Source organism: Anopheles moucheti, chromosome 3 (genome assembly GCF_943734755.1).
Source record: "Anopheles moucheti chromosome 3, idAnoMoucSN_F20_07, whole genome shotgun sequence".
Classification (NCBI taxonomy): Eukaryota; Metazoa; Arthropoda; class Insecta; order Diptera; family Culicidae; genus Anopheles; species Anopheles moucheti.
This window is the reverse complement of record NC_069141.1, coordinates 50,210,796-50,233,501: the sequence shown is the minus strand read 5'-3', so window position 1 is coordinate 50,233,501 and position 22,706 is coordinate 50,210,796. Positions and strand designations below refer to the sequence as shown.

The 22,706-nt window shown below is 42.1% G+C and overlaps 1 protein-coding gene across 1 annotated transcript in view; it reads left to right on the top strand.

Moving 5' to 3' along the window:
• LOC128302319 (uncharacterized) overlaps window positions 1-22,706 on the top strand; it is a 37,214-nt gene that overhangs the window by 5,629 nt on the left and 8,879 nt on the right. Inside the window, exons 2-5 of the mRNA XM_053039115.1 lie at window positions 18,102-19,939; window positions 20,013-20,260; window positions 20,336-20,530; window positions 20,610-20,979. Of these exons, the coding sequence (XP_052895075.1) occupies window positions 18,102-19,939; window positions 20,013-20,260; window positions 20,336-20,530; window positions 20,610-20,979 (2,651 nt within the window). The remainder of the gene's footprint in view (window positions 1-18,101; window positions 19,940-20,012; window positions 20,261-20,335; window positions 20,531-20,609; window positions 20,980-22,706) is intronic.

Sequence of the window (22,706 nt, the reverse complement as noted above, 5' to 3'; positions counted from 1 at the left end):
CAAAAAAGGAGCACCCCAACGTGATGGCGTGCTCTCATGAGATACGTATTGTTGTTTGGCGCTCCACGTGCGTATACGCACAGCTTCTTCTTAGTGTCCCGATGTGTTTTTTTTTCTTGTAAAGCTTTTTTGCGCTATAAGCTGTGGCCACCGACAAACGCCACATAACGTCATGCACAACGTACATCCGTCAGTGGCCGTCGGAGAATGGCAAAAATGGGCAATCATTATGAAAGAGGACTTCCCCGCGTGTGAGGGACCATGATGGAAGGGGGGGGTGAGGAAAGGTCTGGAGGTCTTAAAATGCGATGTGGATATTATGGATCGAGAAAAGTAAAGAAAGCAGTGAAAAAACGGGCTGGAAATGAAATATAATATTAGCAAGATCATCGGAAAATCTGTTGGGGAGGGGGCGGGAGAGCACATGGGGGGAGGGAAGGTGACCAGTAAGGGAGGAGAAACACGGAAAGAAATTAACCACGTGGTGCGCTAATAGGTTCAGGCTGGCTGGCTGGATGGCATGCTGTGTAGGAAAATTAAGAGCAACCACCGGCAAACAAGGCAGCAAACAAAAACCGCCACGAACGGAACTGAAAATCGAATGCCACATTGAATGGTGGACCCCCGAAGTCTCCAATGCTCGAATTCGCGCGTGACTTTCCTTTTTTTTTTACTCCTTTTTTTCTGGTCCGAATTTTCCATCTCCACGTCACACCACACACGCACACTTGGCTTGGTGTAGTTGTGTAGATCACGTCGTGGGCTTTACGTCGTGGGTGAACAACTGTTGGCGGAATCGTCGACGGTGGCTTTGGCCAAAGTTTCGAATCCAGCGCACATCGATAAACCTTTTTCCACCGATCGATAGCGATGCAGTCGATAGTTTTGGGAAATGTTTGGCTTTTGTTTTCGTGAGAAGTGCATTACGATTTCACGCCGTGCACCGGCACACCACCTGCGTAAGGAAGGCTTACGATGGCAACCCTCCCCTTGGCAACACTGGGCAACGTGGGAAGGAGGTCCAAAAAAAAATACACCACCCCTAAGGCTCTTGGTAGCAACAGCAGCAGCAGCAGCCCGTTAATGCCGCCCAATTTGGTGGAAAATGCGGCGTCGTCCACGTCCACCAAGCCGAGGCGGGGCCCGGTGGTCACTCCATCATGTCTGTTAACTTTTTGTTTCTTGTTGTATTTTAACTCTTTTTTGTTCGTGAAAGTGAACGCGTGCGTAGCTTATGGTTTCCCGTTTTTTTGTGTAGCTGTTTCGTTTGCCTTATTACGTACGCCGATGTGTCTTTGCCGTTGTGTGTGACCGCAACATGCAACCGCGGACGGTTTTTTTGGGCACGGTGGAAAGTTGCGGTAGAAAAGCGGAGGTTCCTTGATTAGGGACCGTTTTCTTCGAAAACGAAACCAATGTGAAATGGGTGGGAAATTATGTTGACGGTTCTGCAATCGAAATTGACCGATTGTAAGCGTGATCGTGCGCTGATCGTGATCATAGACCCGGTTTTTATTGGAATTTGAATTATGTCTTACTTTGCATGCCAAGGAGGAGCGTTTAGCAAGGTGGATAGTGTGTTGATTTGATAATTACTCCTCATTTGGATAGCTTCCCAGCTGACCCTATAATTTTGGACCATATTTTATTGGTTTATTGGCATTCCTCCACTTGGTACCTGTTGACTTTTTTGTTTCATATAAATAGGTTTCTTAATTCGATTGATCGATTTATCGATTGATATCAAATGCGGTAGTATTATTTACAATGTTGTTAATATTAATGAACTCATATGAGCAACTCTTATGTGTACATAATTTAAAATAAAATACGCCTCGCTGTCTAAACTGGTAGTCGGTTATCCAGGCCTGTAGTCCTGTGTCCTGCAGTGTATCGTCGGGTCATGAGTTGTCGACTGTGCGAATCGGTTGGTCTTTGGACTAGTATTCTATAATGTAATTCCATCAGCTAGTTCGTCTTGAAATAAAAAAGGCATTTAATAAGAAGCTAGTGATTATTAAAGGATAATTTACGCTCAAAAGCTTAGACCAATGAATCATTTAGCAAATTCGATGAGATGTGATTGATTAGAATATTTATTCAGAAATTTGTAGTTTTTAGCATGGTCGTTGCACATTTAATGAACTGAAAACTATGATTTCGATACCCTCTGGTGTTTAAAGACCATCGGAGTCCAACAATTTGATAGTCTTCTATTTTCCGAATCTGAAATATTTTGAAATAGATAAATTGGCGGACAGTTTAAGTTGAAAAAGTTATCTTTGAGGAAGTTTTTATTTGTCAGCATTTGCGACACTATAATTGGGGGTAATATCAGTTTTCTCTAGTGTTGTGCTTCGATAATTCTTTTGAGACGTGATCTTGCTAACCCAGAATCAAAGCTGCCAGCAAATCCAGCTCTTTGGAGGTCCTAAGCTCCTTGGATGGAATCACATTTATCCAACACTTTTTCTTTGCTCGGATTGGCCATTATTAATAACATTACCAGAAAAGATGCATACTTATGCTCAGCAAAATATAAGCTTATATTATTGTTTGCAATTACAAGCCAAACCAAACGGATTTGATTTACCCTTGCAGGCGTGCAATGTTTACGAGCCTGCACGCGGGGAGAGGATGCACGCTAAACGTAAAACATTTACACAACCACGTATGAGACACAATTTGCAAACAAACAAATGCAATGTTTACTAAAGTGTGCCATCGCCGATGCGAACAAGAATGTACAAGCAGCGACGAAATCATTCGAGCAGAAAAAATAAAAGCCGCCCGTCGGTGTGCAGATTCGCGATAAGCACAAGGCGCGCGCTCGTCTACGATCGACTTCAGTCACCCGTAGCGCGCGCTATAATGCTGTGTGGGTGCAGTTTTTTTTCTTAATGTTTCGATGCTAAAATTTGCTTCCTTTTGCTCGAATCTACCTCCAGAGTCGCTTTTTTTGAATATAGTGGATGAGAGTCGCATCGCGAATGTTATATAGCCGCACCTCTTTAGACTTCACTTTGTATTCCGGTTGGTGTTGCTATGGCAATTAGCAGCGCTGTCTATTTACTGCCAGAAATGGTGGCGTTGGTGAGAAAATGGAAAATAAGCAAGCCATCACGATTAGAAGCAAATGTCAAAAGAAAAGTACCACGATCGTATTTAGACATTTTGCCGGCGACCTCAGACTGAAACATCCGGCTGTGTGTTTCGGCTTCCTGTTTTGGTGCAACTTTAAAGTGGAGTTTCTTCTACTTGCTGTGACCATCCCAAATGGTTCCCACTGTGTGTGGACTGTGTGTTTGTTGTGTGGTGAAAAAATATTTAATTAGGGAAAAATAAAACATCACCCAACATTATCTGCTGGCAGGGCAGACAGTTGTTGTTTGGCTTTAATTTGAAGTTCGCATGAGAAAAAGTAGTTTTTTTTACTCCACTTTTGCATCAATCACCGATGAACGAATTGTTGTATCGCGTTATCATGATTTGCCACGGGGAGAGTTGAACAATAAAAAAAACCCCCCCCCTGAACTGCGGGAATCCTTATAATGAAGCGATTTAACAAGTCGAGTGAACAGTCATGGATTCGCATCATGATAAAAGCGTAACTACATTATGCTTCCCCTTGGTGGAATGGGTTGGGACGACGACGGTCCCAGTGGACAGGGTGGAGTTTAAAGTGGCGTATCTGGCACGGCACGAAATGTTACATCAGCTCAGAAGCGCAACGACACTCGTCCGACCATCTCGCGGACGTTATCGGCAAATCGTTTGATTTCTATATTGGAGACGATTTGATTTATCCTTCCCTTCCCCCCATCTTCACGTGTGGGGGTACATCGGCTCTCCAACAACTCGGCAAGAGGGAAGGGGTTCGTTGTCACGCGCGCTAACCACCACTTACGCATATCGCCGCATATGTTGCGTGCGCTTTGTCGATAGCAGCTGAACTTGCCAGATAAAGGGAAGCGCTTGTTGTTGTCGTGGTCCAAGAGTTTTCGTCCGCGTTTGTGTAAGTGTTTCTGGGGGTGAGGGTTGAGCGTGCTGTGCTGTGTGGGTAATAAACATCGAAACGATACAATTTCGACCGGCAAACCACAGCAGATGGGATGCTACTCTCTTTAGTGGCAGTGCCGAGTGTTTGGGAAACGGCGGCTTGCGCTTGTCTTCACATGGGGCGATTAAACGTGTGCAATATAAACTACCCCACACACGCCACTAGCGCAGACTTGGGGATGTGGGGTGGTTGAGAATAATATTGTGGTGTTTTTTGCGATGTTTGCGCTTTCTTGCCCCCTGATCACCACCCCCCTCGACTCACCCTCCCCCCGCGGTCTCCATGTGCTGGCACTACTTTCGATTTCTTCGCTTACCTTCGTTTTTGTAGCGAGCCGTACCTTAAATTTAATGGCCAGCAAGCGCTGCGAGAAGATATATTTACGCACACGAGTCCACGTGTGTATCAGAGCCGCGAGTAGTAATAGGCCGAAAACTCACCACGAGACAAACGAACGTGTTAGCCACACGCAACAAGTAGCATAGCAAAACAGTAGTGTGTATTGGCAAACGAGCCAGATGGGTGGAAATTGCTGTCCCGGTGCACACAGCCAGCCACCAATGTTTTCAAATGTTGAAAATTGTAGAGCGAGAGCCTCTCGGGCGACGGATTGGAAAAGCGTGGAAATGAAACGAAGCTTGCTGGATCGATCTCCCACTCCAATTGCGAGTGCTGCGTACGTGTGTGGGAGTGACGCATTGAGCGTGTACGCTTCCGATCTTTTCACGAACGATCTCTGGCCATACGCGGTGGACCATTATTCGAGTAATTAGCAGTTTCTTCACGCGTCTACAAAACGCTTTCTGCGTTTCTCTCCCCTCCCCTGCGATAAGGAAAGGGATATGGAGAAATGGGGTGGTGGTGGTGTGTCCGGAAAGGGTGCGTTTCGATTTCCACGACGGTGGTGGCCAACGCTTATCGATGGCTTTATGGTGACTTTTGTTTCTTCACCACCTGCCAATGGCGCAAAACCGGGGTGTTTCGTTGGCGATGGTCACCGTGTTCGATTTTTCGCCTTCACTTTCGCTTTGGATTGTGTTTGATGGTTGTGATTTTTTGTTTGTACCATACACATTTTACGGAGACAATTGACAAGCGTGGAAAGTAAAATGCTGACAATCAAAAGAAGTTTAAATGAATGATACACGGTTGATTTTCGCTTTTTAATTGTCTCAAAGGCTATCTGCTGGACACGTGGCAAATTGAGGCAAAAATGAAAAAGAAGGAGATTATTTCGTATCGGTCCCGGGTTTCGGGTTTTGCTGGATGTGATTGATATTATAATTGTTATTTTTCGATACCTTTAAAATTAGCACGAAATTATGGCAAGAGATTTGATGACCCTCTGACAGTTCCTTAACAATGAATGCATTTGATTATTTTTAAATTTCTGTCCTTTTTCACTTTATTCGCTATTTTTTATTCGAATAATATTGCATTAATGTTTTCAATATCAAATTGAATATCAGTACAGGGTTTCTCATTAGGCCTAAGCTAGGCAAAACAACTCATGACAATTAAATAGCAGTTTCGTAAAATCGTTCCGTTTAGTTATTGTTAAACGATACATTATCTATGTTGTTAAAATTTGAAAATATGCTTGTTTTTCTTACATGTCGACATAGTAATAGTAAAATAAAAATGATGTTTTATTCATGTGGGGCATAGAAACTCTAGAAGTCAGACGAAACATGGCTCAGATTTGTTTTATAGCGGGACTACTACTAGCATCCATTGATGATCCATCGCTAGTAAGTAAGCTTTCGTTTGTTGTTCCAAGTACAACAGTAAGACGACGTCAACTTCTGTACGAGACTCGCTCCAATGCTGTGTACGGTACTAATGCTCTGCTCAAAGCAGTGATTAAGCAACCCAGTCGATGTTTAAACCAGTTCGATTTCACAAAGTCCATGTCCCAATTTGAAAATTCTTTGCGTTTAATGTACGTTCAAGCGTCTTTGTCGTTGTATTACGTACACCATCTTCGTTAAACCGCTCTCGATGGACGAATTAAACAATAAACATTAAACATTATGTTGAGCCGCCCGATGTTGTAGGTGTTATCACGCGAGTTCCTCACGACAGGACCAAGACTTTAAATACCTTTTTTTGTTAAATTTTTACAAATTTTTACAAACCATTAAAATAACTTTTTCCAGGCCTTTCTAGGAAACGTTATGAAATTTTATAGAACATATTTTTATGAAAATAGTATAAATAAACAAATTTAAAGTCAGTACATGTCGAGTAAGATTTTAAAATTTTTCTGTTTTGTCATAATGACTAACCTTTTTAGTTGAAAAAGCTGTCTTTTTGGTTGAAAATCTGTACAACCTGAACCTGATCTGTACCTGTACAACATAAAAGCACAGTACAAAAACTATTACATAGTGTAAATAACACTTGATGAAAAGTCTATCGATTCGAATCGACTAGCAAAACATAGGTTTTGAGTAAAAAGTATTTGATTATATCGGGCACAAGAGGTAATTATGAGAATAAATGTACTGTTTGGATTATAACTTCGCTATTTCATTTAAAATGCGAAATATTTACACACTCTGTATACTGAAACAAAATTGATTATGATAAACTTTGTTGATTGTTTACATAAAAATAATATTTTTCAAAAATTCTTTCGGAAGAGAAAGGCCACCATTATTGTGGCGAGAGAAAAGCACCGCAGAAATAGTCCCAATTTAATGCAAAATGTTAATCCAAATTACACACCATGTCTGTGTTGGTGTGCAAATAATTAATATGCTCTATTTTGCTTTGTTCCTCCTCTGGCAACGAGAGGCTGCATCGATCCGAAAGCTTGTCTATCCTGTCGCACAACATCGATGCACCAGCTGCTGCCGCCTAACGCTGTGTGCAGCACTGCTTTCTACACAGGAAGCAGCTGAACATGGACGCTTCGCAGACACTGATAGTAAAAATAATCATGCAATAGTTATGATTACATGTTTTGTTTATCCCTCCGGCTTTCGAGCCTCTCCATGCCGCTCCATGCTCGGCGTGGATGGATGCGCGGCCATCGAGGGTTTTGAGCGGAAACCCGCTACGAAAAACCGGATCATATCAAATGCCCCTCTTCGAATGGGAGCAGAACCGGTCGATGATGATGTGGTGGGTTATCGCTATCGTGCCATCGGCAGCAATCGTGATATGGTTAGTGTCCGTGGTGTGTGTGAATGTGGTTTCTTCTTTTCATTGATGGTTCCGATGGGTGTTACGGTGAGCAAGAGATCAAGGCTAGTTGCAGCGATCGGTGGATGCACGTGAAGCGAAGATGATGCGTTGCAGCGAATAATACTCGTGTCCGCCACACCCCTTACTGTAATGTTACCCAAAGGCTTCCGTTCGTTATACTACTCTAGCAATACCACGATCATCACCACCATCATCGTGTGATCCGTGTATCATTAATGATGCGCAAGAAAAAACATCCAAACCTCATCATTTATCTGCTTCCATCGCTTGAAGCAGGAGTAGAAGTGAAGCGCGGCTTCTTCTCCACGTCCCATTTTTTTATTTGCAATATTTTCTTTTTTGGGCAAACTGAGTCCAGTGGCAATGGATTGGATACGTGGAGGGAATTTTGTTTTATTTGTGCAAATCTCTTCGCTGTGTTGTTGGTTGACGAATTCTGCAAACAATGTGAAGTGTGGGGGAGTAGACGTGGTTGTCACCGTGTGGTTGAGAAATTTGCAATGTGGCCCCGAGACGTTTGTTTTGTTCCTCTTGTTTGGTCGTGTAGTCGAGCCAAAGTAAAGAAGACTATGTTGCTTGCGTGGATTCCTAACCAACGAGGCGGCCCAGTGGTGTTTGTAAGATTGTATCCCTGGAAATATTTGTTTTTGCCATCTGCACAAGTGCGGTTGCCGGTTGGAAATCAGGAAAAAAATAAAATAAGACGATAGTCGACCTCTTTCGACCTGAAAAAGGGTGATTTTTGGTGTTTTATTGAAACTTAACTAAATGAATGTATGACACTTGAATTTACAGCAAGTGGACTTTAGAAGTAGAACAAAATCCTAATATTTTTCTTATTTTTTCGGTCTGTAACTTTGTAGCGCATCATTTAGATTAATATAAAGTAGACACCCCAAAGATTTTTAAGTCAACAAAAATTAAAATGTGCAGAGTGTACTACCCCCTAAATGCATCGCTGCAAAAGATGCTGTATTTTGCTGCTAAAAATAGTACTCTAATCATCTTTACCATCATCAATATAAACAAGTGAAATGATTTTTATCGGGCCCAATCGGATACATATTTGCGCTTTTTCCGGCGTTCGCGAGGAATTAAATCCATAAGCACCTGATAGGAATGGGAGGTTAAATTATCTGGGTGCAATTATAACTAATTGCTTCATATAGATTTGTTTCGTTTGCTTTTGGGTGCAGTGAGAAGCAGTGGTCGGCATGAGGAGCAAGAGGGGCAGAAAAACTCTTCTCCGCTTACAGTCCATTCAACCGCGAAGATTCGTCGACCAAATTTAAACGAGGGAAATTGATGAAACGCCGTTGAAAGATGCACGAAAAATGGAAAGCGATGGCGGGGTGGGTGCTGCAGCTGTTGGCCTTTTCCACTCCCTTGCAATGCACCTGTGTACGCTGTTTCACACGTGGACCCACCCTGAGAGCAGATCGTTTCGGGGAGAAGGGAGGGCGCGTTTTTGGGGGAGTAGAAGCAGGAAACAAAAAAAAAGGGGGAGAAGCGGCCACTTTTCATTTCGCTTGTCGCACCTATAAAATCCGGTTAGGTGTTGGCTTCGTTTTGCAATTTCGTCCACCACGCGGTGTGTGTACCAACGTTTACTTCCCCAAAATCAATCTTTGTGTGAACATTCGGGGCTTTCGGATAGAGTGCAAACGGTGCAAGGGAACACAACTACACGCGCTGCAGTGAAAGTATGGGGGGAGGGCCCTATACGCGGATGAAGCGGCGGATTAGCGAGATTTGGGCTGGGTGGAAAAGTCTAACTTTTCCTTTTCGGTCTATTTGGTGCTCTATTTATTGGCCAGTGTTTGTTAGCAATGGTTTAACTTCTTTTTTTCTCTATCAAACAGTTTATTATGTTTGGTGTAGCAGAATAGTTTCACAGTTTGAAAGGGAACAATCCATCAACACGCAATGGTAAAACTAAAATAATAACCCTGACATGTTTATCGTTTATAGTTCCGGAGTTATAAGTACGGAAGTCCCGAGAGATACTAGCAGATAAAAGCGAAGGGTCACTTATACATGTACACCCCGAGATAAAATATATCAGTGGACTGAAAATATTCACTCGTACACAGATAGTTCCGAAGATAAGCCATTACAACGAACGGCAGAAATTCGCATATATCGAATTTTGGTGTGTGTCTTATTCGGACAATATCGTTTATACAACACAGTGTCAATTATCTTATTATTAATATATTTAACAGTTCATGCACTTGTCCTGACGCGATTCTCAAACCTGTCCGCAGCTTTAATTCCTCCGCAGAGCTGTTCGACTTTTCCATCTTCCTCGATTTTCCTGATCGACTACTGATTAAAAGAACTAAGTTAGGTTCAAGCTATATTGTGTAGCTCTGAGCACACAATAAATTGTAATACAAATGCAAATTACATTTTTGGAAAAAAACACAACTGTGTTTGGGAATTCACGGAAATTATATATTTTACATCTTAGAAATAACCCGTAATCAATCTTCTTTTATAAGTAAAGCTGGAGTAGTTGTTTTATATATCTATTTTCAATTTAGTATCATTAAAAACATTTATACATTAAGATCAATATGAAGATATTGATACGGTACGTCAATTTAACATATGGTTTTTTGTGGTTGTGTTTTTCGAACTTGAATTCTTTTAACATTTAAAATACCTTTGACAATGAGCAATATAAAGAACATGAATGTACAGGCAGTCTCCGAGATACGCGGATTCGAAGATACGCGGTTTTTGGAAATTTGACAGCTGAGCTAGCTTATAGCACAAAATCTAAGCAAAAAGGTGAAAAAATATTCGAAAATACTATTCTGTGTCATATAAAACATTTGCTTTTAACTTATTTTAATACAGTCTTTTTAAAAATCATCTAATTCGCGGAATAAATTAAGTGCACAGAAGGAAGTCGACTCTGTGACTTATATAAACGAAATTGTACTAGGATTCGACTTACGCGGAAATTCGAGATACGCGGATTTTTTCAGCTATAATAGCGTATTTCGGGGACTGCCTCTACTGTACATTATAATTGATTTTTTTTATATTCGATTTACTTCAACCTAAAGCATTTTTAGAAAACTTGCCGATTCGTAATAGAGAAAGAGTTTTCATTTGTTTATTTACGAGGCGCACGATTATGTATCACAAATCATTTTTTTGAAATTGACGCCTTTTTAATTGCTAGCTCTTACCTACCTTACCCAGTCAATCTCGATCGATCGTTGAAGGAAAGATAAGATGATGCAACGGGACGGAAGATGTTTTATTTATCACTTTTTAATGAACGTCTCCAACGGATTATGTTTCCCTGTTTAGTGTTAATCATGCCAGAACTCATAACGTTATATATGTGTATGAAAGTGGCGATAAAATCGCAATGATCGTTTGCTAATCGCAATCTGAGCTCGATGAGTAAATAAATGTCACAAGCAGGCGGCGGTGCATCGCATTGATGAAGATCGATCGGGCTGGCTGGTGATTGCCGTGGGGAAAGTAAGTCATGTGCGCGCTCTATGGTTATTGACGTATAAAAAAAAGCGAAAAAGCATATTTTATTAAACGTGCTGTGTGAGTCGACTATTTTTTTCTTCTGCGTAGCATTGAGGAAAAGCAAGCAAAGCTAGTTTTGGATTCAGGGACAGCAATTGACATTAATCCCTAGGGGTGTTTTACTATGTGAGAGTGTGTCTGCATAATCCGTAGTTATTTCATGTGGGAAAAATGTCGCGTTTTGCGAATCGTCTCGGAGAGGAATCGGCGCAATGCAAAGGAATGCAGACGGAGTAACCGTCGTGAAGTGTAACTACAATTCGTATTCTATTTAAATCCGTCCCTTTGGTGGCGGCGGTTAATGGAACTTGTGTAAATATTCATTTAACCGGCCGCAATGCTACTGGGAGCGGGACTGGCATTAAGACATGGCGAAACTAGTTAACGGACAAACAAAAAATGTGCCACGTTCGGGGCTTGTTGCACGGCATTCAGCATTCCTTTTGCAAATGGGGCCCAGTTCTATTGTGTCCAGCCCGCGGTAGCTGTGTGGGCTGTTTTCCCGCCACCCATGCTCCGGGGGCGGGGTGTGGTGAAAATTGAGGCCCACCTTTCACACCAAACCACCACGATGGTGATGTTTAAAATGGCAATTTACTGTCTTATGAAAAAACTTTTTCCTCACCATCGTTCCGTGTGCGCAATTGTTGTGTTGTGTCGTGTGACAGTTTGATGTGTTTGCCCCTGACGCCATCTCTTAATGCGGGTCAGTTTGACACCTTCGCCAGCCCTTTTCGATGGCAAGAAAGCTTGGCGGTTTGTGATGAGGCTGCTTTTTTATTGTTTTATTATTTATACACACCGTGTGGCAAACAAGGTCGGCTCGCGAATGAAGGAGGAATTCTTCTCATCAGTTGGACCCCATTTTTGGAGCTTAATTTTAACCTTTCACAACACACCGGAATGGGTCACGTGGCTCTTTCTTTGCAAGGCATGTCTGCTAAATGTTTCATCGTTTCGTTGTTTCGTATATGGGTGTGTTGGTTCGTAGTTAAGACACGGGACAAGGGGGTTAGTTAAAAGAAACAACGGCAGAGCTAACAGCGTCCTTTCGGTGAGTTGTTTGTTACAACATAATCTTCACCCGCGGAGGCCCGCGGACTTGAATTTCCTGGCTCTGTCTAGGAAATCGTAAAGGATCGTACACACTTTCGTGCACGGGTTCAAGTGTCATTCATTGAATTTATCACCGTCCCATTGATCTTAAAAACACCTTTCGCTGCCAGCAGCCCGGTTGTTGAACCGAAGCGATTAATCGAAGGGAAAGGTTTTGTTCCATCGCGGTTATCTCACAAATCACAACGCGGTTTAGCTAATTGTGTGGTGCTCTCCACACAAGTGTGTACCTTGGAAAGTGGTACAAATTGGCTAGCGAAGTTAGTAGCGAGCGAACAAAGTGTTAGCGGAACACTAGTTCCACCAGCGCGCTACCTCGTTTTGCAGTTCACCTTCTGTTGCCTTGCCCAGCAATCGAAGGGAGAGCGCCTGGGTACATGAAATGGAAAGCCAATACCGATGTCTGTTTTGACCATCTGGGTTTGCCCCCGGGTTGGATTGATTTGACTTCTCGCATTCCTCGCGCGTTGTTGTACTTGACCGCGCGGGATCGGTTTGTTATGCTGCAGTCTCGAATGGCTGTAATTGAGCACAAACGATGGAATTTCCACCCGATCGGACGTGTGTGAACATGGACACTTTTGGCAGCAAACAAAGCCCGAAAAGGTCAAACTTCTTGCGCACTTGTGATCATCAATCCGTCATTATGAATTTCCCTTTCAATGATCACCGGCGATCGTATCACATTACGTAACGCAATTTATATCTCACCGTTTGTCCTTGAACTGAGCTTTTTTTTCGTGTTTTTTTTTCATTGCTGCTAAACGTTTTGTAACGGTTTGATCACAAAATTATTCAAATTCAAATTAGGCAACAAGAGGCAAAAAAATACGGAAGGTACGGAAAGAAAGCCCCCGCATGCAGGTCGTACGCGATCGCGCGCGCCTTTGCGATGTGAACGTTGCGATAGGGATAATGATGTGTATATTGTAACTTAATTTGGGTGATATGAATTTTTAAGGCCGTGCTTGTTTCTATTTCACACCTCCGAGTGGATAGCTTTCATGATAAAACTATGCAAACGGTACCACCGGGTATATGATTAACGAAGCGTTTAATTGTGTGATGGATGGATCGCTTACTTACGCAGGTGTGTCGAAGCGTAAGGAAGCAACAACAGTATGTTAACATTAGCGGTTGTGGTTTGCTGCGGCCTGCAAGTGGGTAACAATTCGTATCTTTAATTTATAATTGGTGTTTTTAGTACAGTGTTGACGTGCTGAAAAGGTAGTATTTTCTGATTTAATGGAGCGAATCTTGAAATATTCTTATTTCGTTATTAATTGTATGTGTATAAAGCTACATTGGGAAGATCGGAATAAAGGAGATGCCGCCATGTTTTATTATTGTGCATTTATTGACACAAAACGGGCAAGTTTTGGGCACAATTATCTGTTAATTTAAGGTTTTTTTGGTTTTTTGATGTTTGATGCCGACAATACGGAAGTGTGTTTGGTGGGAATGCCTGCAGGTAGTTCGTTATGAGCGGCTGATAAGAAAACTTTAGGTGTTTTAAATCAGGTTTTCTGTTTATTTATTTCTTGTAATTGTAGAGTGGTTCAGAAATGAATGTATGTTAACATTTCCTAAAAAAATGTGTAAATTTTTTGTTTTAGTAAGCCACTGGGTGCGACATATAATACAAATTCGTAGTAAACTCTATGGAGGAGCTTTTCGAATCTTTTGTAATCCTTGTAAAGGAAAGAACCTATCGTACCCCTCAATACGATATGGCTATCTGTGGCAGTTGAGAGGAAAAAAGAAGAAGAATATTCAATTATTAGGTATAACAATTTTTAGCTGGACCTGGCATCCATAGCCTGAATCTTTGGTCTACGATTTCAAAATGATTTTTTAATTGGAATATGTTAATAATTTTGATTTTTTGTTTCGTTAGAACCGGCCTTGGCCGTATCGACTTATTTTACCACGTAGCCGGATAGTCACAGTCCTTGCTACGGGGGATTGGTCCGGATGGGATTTTGGTCCGGGCCGTTCGTGTGAAGACCGGCTCCGCTACCATCATGCCACCGGGCCGCCCATTAATAATTTAGATTATTAAGTTTAAATTTAATGGACAGATAGTACGATTTAATTAGCAATAAATTTGCAAAAGAAATTGCAAACGAAATGTATTACATTTAAAATTTGTATACATGAGAATCAACAGAAAGGACTTAAAACTTCCTGGCATAGTTAATTTAAATATTCCTTACTTTAGCCTAAACTTAAATTTTTGATAAAAATGAACGCTTATTTGGGCGGATGAATTTGGCCATATTTGTTTGTTTGCGTTTGCGAAAAAGGAAATTCGAGGAAGTATGTTAATATAGCTGCGAATGTGGTATTCAATCTTGTCATTCGTAGCAAAATGTGCAAAGCATAAAACGGTGGTACACGGTATCCTAACTCCCTGCCTCTCTGCGAGTGTTTTGGGAAGGTTGTAAGTAATCCATAAGCGGTAACGGTTATTTAGTCAAAGTGGTTCCAGCCCGTTTCCTTTCGCGCGACGTGAGTCGAAACCATAATCAGTAGTAGTAGACGCGCCACCGTGTGAGCCGGCGGGGCAGCACCCGGGGATGGAAGCGAGATTCAATTTTCAAACCACACTTTTCGGTTGCAGTAAGCGGCCACATACACATGCACAGTCTCCTCGCTGGATACTGGAAATCGTGTACATTGACTATCATCAATGCATTTGCCGGGGGTGTGGGAATGAGGTGGGAACCCCAAGGGCCGAGTGGTTTGATTTGTGACATTCGGCAAACAGCAGTTCAGTCCAAACAATTCTACTCCCTTGCTCAACACCAGCTCAAGTAAAACTCCCTTTGGCGGTGTCTCTATGGACCTGACGGCGTCATCATCATCATCATCATCATCCGCGTTTCGATTTCGGTCACGGTCTCCATAAAGCAGGGCGGGGTGAGACAAACCCATCAGTAACGGAGGGAACAACACCGGGCGCGCGGTGAAGGTGATTGACGTAGGCAAAAGGTGAACGTTCCCCAACGCGGCCAGAACCTGACGGTGGTGTTAAGTGTTATTCGCACCTGATTCTTCGATGGCAACTAAAACCATACGATTGGCCGTGGCGGGGAGTTGTTTTGGTGGTACATGGCGGTGGTGAGAAGGGACACCGGGAAGGAAAATGTGGTGGAAATGTTTTTTCTTTTCCCCATTTGGAGTCATTTTAGTTTCGGACCGGCACTTTCCTTCTTCGTTCTTTTCGCTCTTTGGTGGTTGAGTGTGTTTTGGTGTCGATGTTTACACTTTACCCACATACATAAATTAACGAAGACGGAGAATTTATATATATATTTATTTTATTCATTTTTTGTTGTAATTTCTACCAAGGGTCGACGGTCTCGATGATCGTGTAGTTGTGTGTGAGGGGATGCGGAATATTGGACTTGTTTGGGGTGGCAACTGGTTTGAATGTTGTGCTCAGTGCACCATGCAACCCTCATACCACCAGCCACCCTCTGAATGCATCGAATGCCAAAGCCCTAATACAGAATCTTGGTTGGTTGTTATATTGTAAGTGCACCCGTGGTCACTCGTATTTAAACGATGATAAACGATGCAAAACGGTGTTAGAATGGTTCCAAGGATGGTACCTGACACGCCGGGGGCAATTAAAATGTATTTTCGAGTGGTGTTGCGAAGCCTAGATAAGCGTTTGGTGTGATTAGCATTTGCGGGACATTATTATTACTGTCGCAAGCAAATTAAGTGGAACATAATTGTATATGTTGAAGACTAGAATCTTCGCCAGGTTGATGCGAATGAATGTTGTTATTTTGGGAAAATATTGATAATCATAATTCAATAATTAATCGTAACTAATAGTACATTAAGATCACCAACTGTATCAACTACTAGTACTTCATTAATGTTGGTACGCGTTTTACAAAAATGATTCTACCACTAGGCTTCGGATGGAAAATTTAGAGGTCACGTGTCATACTGGTCACTTCGACATCATATTGACATTGTATCAGTATATTTATACATTTCTATTGTAATTGTATATTTTTAGAGGAAAATCCGATTTTTGAAACCCTTTTGTAATGCAAGTAAAGTGGTATATCTTTTCATTCTTTAACTTTTGGGATAAAATGTGTTGATGAATCTAGTGGTACACTACATTTTTGTTTTGGATATTGAAGACAAGAAGCCAAGAAGACAAGAAGACAAGGAGACAAAGTGCCAAAAATGTTTAAAGACGAGAACTTCAAGTCTTTGTTTGTATTGGTGGCGGGGCTGATCTTCACACGACAGGATCGGTCTAAAATCGTAGAATTAACTATCCCACTACGATTACATAAAGTCTGAGAACGACAGAAATGACGAGCCTAGATGCTAGGTTGTTGTGCCGATAATGAAAAAGAAGTTGTATGAGTATCGGTCACTTATCTATGTATGTGTGTTATGTAGTTGAATTAGTATATGAAGTTAAATACACAGAAATACACTTTTTTATTTTTTTAACGATCTGTATTTATCTAACTAAAGAGTCAAGCTTGTAGTAAATGACACCAAATAGTAATTGAAGAGCGATTTTAGTGCTACCCTTTGGTTAAGTTTGGTAAATTACGGTGTTCATTGTATTGTGCAGAGTACGGGTAAAATCGAACCGGAAAAAGGTGCATAAAAAGGACAAGAAATAGCACTTTTTTAGATTTTTATATTGTTTTAATTCATGATAAAATGATATAAGACCATTATAACAAGTTATTTTTACACAAAACTCGAAGAATATATCGAAAAAAAAGAAAACTAATGACTAGAAAAACAAAAAAAAAACGCTTTAGTTCTTTAGTTTAGTTTAGTTAGTTTAGTATTCTTTTCTGAAGACATCTTAATGAAAATAATGTCCCTGTCTCAACATTTTTGGGTCATCCCTAGATGAATTACAAAGTGTCATGCCATGTGGATAAATATTTCGAGCCCCTGAGAAGTATTGGGCTAAGTTTGCTATCGTACGAGATTAATTTCAGTCGGAGAAATCAACAATTGACTTGATTTGTATTAAAGGTCGAAGAATAACCCAGTTACTAATAATGGGTTCTTATAACGTCTTATAATGTGAAATAATGGGTTCTTATAACGTGCTAGGTTTTGAAGTTGATTTCCACATGATGGTTGATCAACTAAGAAATCGGTTAAGACAGCTTCGGTTCTTCAATGTTGTTTATTTATTTATCTTTGTGTTGAAACGTTCAACCTGTTATGTTCAATCGTAAAGTGTTCATATGTAAGTTCAAGTCTCTTAGTCTTTATGAAATTTTGTGAATGTATTATTATGTGGGCATCATTTGCCTGATGACACTAAATAAATCAATTAAAATAAATTAGAAAGATGGGGGAAAAGTTGTATGAAAAATGGATGAAAAGTAAATAATTGTTGTTAGTACTTAAATTTCAAAGTTCCACTTAAAAGAACTCATACGAAAGTTTACACCCGATACGAGTGGGAGCTCTACATTTTGTTAAAATTTAACTCACATTGTTCGTTTGATAAATATATTTTAAAACCAATTGTGAGAAGTATTCAACCATACCAATGAGCATGATGCGTTGGCGGCCGGAGATGTTGCACAAAACCATCCTCCTCTTTTGTTGTAGCCGGCACTGATGAAAGTGTGCCTGCTCTTCGCAGCGCGTTTCTTCTTCCGCGCTGCACCGAAATCGCCACCGCCACCGTGTACAGCAAATGAAGAAATAAAATACGAGCAAAATGAATGATCACGCGGTATTGGTGGCACTCTCTCCCCTGCCAATTGCTTTATGATGCGTAACGATAGTTTGTGGACGATGGCTAATAAAGTGACCCGCTTCGAACTTGTGTGCAACGACGATCGTTTGCGTAACGTTACGAAAGCCGATTGAAACGGAAGCAATCGTGTGGATGTGGAAAATTCCGCCCCCCTTTATGTTTCCCGAAAAAGTGTGGCCTTTTTGCTCTTCTACACAGGCGGTAATGTTTTATCGAGACGTTCGTTATCGCTCGTGGGTGGTTTTTGGTTGCCAAGGAGAGAGCAACCTAATACAAAAAGATACTTGCAATCGAGTGTAGGAGTGGGTGTTTTTTATGCTTTGAAGCCGATAATTAACGTGTCTTTTACCCTCTGTTTTGTTCCCGTTGCAGGACTGAAAAAATTTCTCGCCCAATATCCGGCACTGTTCGAGATTAATGGCGACTTCGTGCACATCAACTCGTACCAATCGAGCAGCCAGGACGATTCTTCCGTATCGGGCAAGCGGGATTACATTAAGGAGGCGAAAGATTACTTCAAACACAAACTGCTACAGTATGGTAAGGGTACCGAAGTGCCGATCCGCAGTCTGCTGGGCCATCGGAGCCAAGCGTCGCCGCAGGTGCGCCACATCTCCGGCCAACACATACGCGAGTTCACGGAGTTCCTGTTGAAGCATCCGGACACCTTCCAGGTGATTGACAACGAGAATGTGGTGCTGGTAGGGTGCGAAGATGAGGAGGAAGTACCGGCCTCGGAACGGTTGCATCTGCCCAACTCGACAATCGATACGCAGGCCACCCAGCAGTTGCTCGATTCGTTCGCGCAGGTGATCGAGATCAAGGGCCCGATCCTGGTGGATCAGCTGTTTCACATGGTCACAAGCAACTTCCCCCAGGAGCAGTGGTTCCACATGTTTAAGAACCCGAGCGATCTGAAGACGTTTCTGAAGCTGTTTTCCGATTGCTTTCACATCCAGTCGAATCTAGTCACGCTGCTGCAGAAGCCCAAACTGTCGGATGCGCACATCCGCCAGGCGCAGGATAAGCTGAACCTGTCGAACAGCACGTTTGGGGGCAGCAGCACACATAGTAGTTATAGCATAGGTAACATGACCGGCACGTCAGCTAGTAGTCCGCAGAACAGCTTACAAACGTTCGGTGGCAGCGGCAGCATTGGGTTTGGTAGCGCGAACGGTAGCAGCAACACGAGTCGGACAGCTTCGCCCAAAAATATGATCGGAGATTTCAAGCTGAACGAACCGGTTTCCGTGGGGCTGGTCGGTGGTAATGCCAGTGCGGCCAACAACGTTGCTTCGCTGGCTGTAAATAGTAAGAGTGAACCCAACAGTGGGTTTGACAGTTTGCTCATAACGAACGATTTCAAGATGGAAAGCTTATGCCCACGGAACTGTCCAACGGTGACGAGCTATGCAAAGCCCGCTTTATTACCTCCCAAAGGTAGTACGAACGATGCGGGTACCAACACACTGGTGTCCTCCGGTGGAAATGTGTCCGAGTCACCGAATAATGGACGCATCGGGGTGAACGATAGGATCGCCAATCATCAACAACCGCCACAGCAGCAACCAGTGGCGGGTGTTCCGAATCCGAAAAATCAGACACTCAAACAGCGAATCAACAGCCTCGTGATCAAAACACTTGCCGAGAATCTGGAGAAGGATAAACACTCGATGGGGGCGATACAGACGACGACAGCACAGCAGCAGCATGCTGGTAGCGTTTCGACGGGTACCGGAACGGGCACGGGAGGAAGCACGGCGGGAGGAGTATCGCAGTCGGGTGCGATGTCACCAACACCACCGGCAACGGGCGGCAATCCGGTACATTCGAACAACTACTTCATCGGCGATACGTGGAAGATCAAGGTGCTGCAGAATACGCGCGTTATCTCGACCGTCAAGGAATCGCTGTTCGTCACCAATGCCATCCTGAAGTCAGCCCTCGAAGAGCAGGCGATCGTATCGTTCGACTGTGAGGGCATTAATCTAGGCGTCCGCGGACAAATCACAATGGTGCAGCTCGGCACGACGCGCGGCGAAGCGTTCATATTCGACATCGCCACCTGTCCCGATATGGTGGTGGAGGGTGGCCTGAAGGAGATACTGGAATCGGAAAAGGTGATCAAGGTGATACACGACTGCCGGAACGATTCGGTCAATCTGTTCAATCAATTCCAAATCCTGCTACGGAACGTTTTCGATACTCAGGTAAGTGTACGTGCGTGGGCGAAGGAATCAGGGTATTTTACGTAACGTCATTTGATTACATTTCGCTCTCCAGTCCGCGCATGCTGTGCTGCAGTTCCAGGACCAGGGCAAGCAGGTGTACAAGGTGAAGAATGTGTCCCTCAATACATTATGCGAGATGTATAATGCAACCGTTAATCCGATGAAAGACCAGCTGAAGAACGTTTATCGGCGTGACCAGAAGTACTGGGCACGAAGGCCATTGACAAGGGATATGCTGCTGTACGCTGCCGGAGACGTGCTGATACTGATCAACGAACAGCTGTACCTCAACATGGCGACGTAAGTGTGATGCCGTTTGTGAGGTCCGGCGCGGTCCTTATTGTATTAATTGGTTTTATCGGTGTTTGACCACAGCTCCATCAAGCCAGAGTACCGTGAGCTGTTGTCGGAGCTGTGCACTGAGCAGATTTTAATGTTAATCCGCCCAGTGGATGTGAAAATGCGCAAGAAGCAGCGCAAGGTACGGTCGGAGATACAGGACCTGAAGGTGAAGCTGAAATCGGCTAGCAAAAACATAGTCCTAAGCAACAGAGAAATCCGACTGTTGAGGTAATATTGTAATATTTAGTTAAATTCAACTGCTGATATTAAAATACCTTAAAACGCATGCAATTCATTTCATTACCAGGTACATGGATTTAACGGAAGAGGAAAAGGAAAAGCTACGGGTGTCGTACAAGGTGGCAAAGAAGCTGGACAAGCTGGAAAATTACGACCGCGATCGGTGCGATCAGAGCGATTCGGATGACGAGTGTGACGTCACTGAGCAGGACTACCAAAGCATGGACAGTGTACCGTCGGACAATTCGCTCCCGGGCACGGGGACGGGTACTGCTGGTAGTGGCACATTCTCACCGAAGAATTCCGAACCGCCCAGTCTGACGGAATCGATGCAGCTCATGGACGAAATCCTTTCCAACACAACGATGGATCGGATGGCAAAGATTGACAAACTGGAAGCAATCCTTTCCGCCGCCACACTGCTGCCAAATGATCAGGTAGCTAAACTTCGAACATAATTATTATTATTAATAATTTATTTATTATTATTATCGTACACCGGTTGTGCTTGTATGAGGTTTATCGGTTAGTTTAGGTTGTTTTGGGTTTAGACGACACTCGAGCGATCAATTAGTAACTAAATAGTCGGAAATTCAGCTTTTAAAACATTCTTGGGAATAGTTTTTCTGACTGCATATCGTACAGAGAAATCTGTTGGTGCAGTCCGTTGGATGGTTTCGCAAGCATTCGCCGAGACTTGGTTATTATTAACAAAGAAAAACTTGTAATAATAGCCTCAAAATTGGAGAGTATTGCTCCTTCTAACTACTGATTTATTGGTCTTTATAGGTAATTTCAAAATCTACCTGAACCAACCAACCTAAGGAATAGACAGAAAATAATATTGAATCATGCTCTACCCTCCATAATATATAATTCACATCACTTTATACAGCGAGTCCAATTAAACGATAGAAACGGATCGGAAGATTTAGTATTTGTCATAGAAATGATCATTAAAGATGGAAATGTAGTTAATGTTCATCTTGGTTCCTGTTTTTTGTACACTCTACCATGAATTAATATTTTAAAAAATTATGTGAATCAAAGTTTGTTGATATTTCGTGCCAGTTTAGTTATACATATATATATATATATATATATATATATATATATATATATATATATATATATATATATATATATATATATATATATATATATATATATATATATATATATATATATATATATATATATATATATATATATATATATATATATATATATATATATATATATATATATATATATATATATATATATATATATATATATGTATATATATATATAAATTACCGAACTCGCGTTCGTTTAGGGTTTTTAAAAAATTTTATTTTGTGAACAACTAGACTTAATTTCCCAAACCGTTCGATCGGACTGCTACATCAGAACTAACTATTGTCTGCTGCTGGTGTTGAATTGTCGATACTGCTTGGCTCACCGATTCCCACGATTTGGTTAGATTCCGCTGACTTTGCAACACACGTGCCGATGGTGTCATCGTCCGATGCACGCGCTGTTGCTAGTCCACCAAGGTGCACGCGCAGTTACCCGATGCCTCCGTTGACGCGGTAGCTTGCTGACGCGGTAACTGCTCCCTTTTTTTTGAGCGTTGAACCTCCTGGTTAACGTGGTTGAGAGTATGCCAGAGTTGATGGGTTGAAGTACCTAACTGCTTCTTGGTTATTGTCTCTTACTGTTCTATCAGCGGATATTTGTATGGTGTTTGCGGTTGTTTTCTTGGTTAGCAACGTTAATGCCGTGATGATACTTATTATGATTACAAAAGTCCATGCTGGCCATGTAGCCCGATGTGTGAAGATGTGTTCTAGTTTCTGAAGGCGTATTTCTTCCAGGTTCTTTGAACTGGTTCTTGTTACTCCAAGGTCTGTCGATATTGTATAGACTGGGTGTTCTACCTTGGCTATTTCATTGTTGGAGAAATTAAAATTTATGAAACGTATTGAACAGTTCCTATAGTTTATCAAAAATGCTCCTTTGAGGTGCCTTTCTGCTTCCTCGCATGTTGAATATAGGATATCATTCACATCGTTTAAAAAGACTATTGTTGGGCTTATCTCTACGACCATGTTTCGTTCTGTGACTGTTTCGTAGGCACATTCACTTGGGTGTCCCAATATCAAGTTGGCATCACATTTGT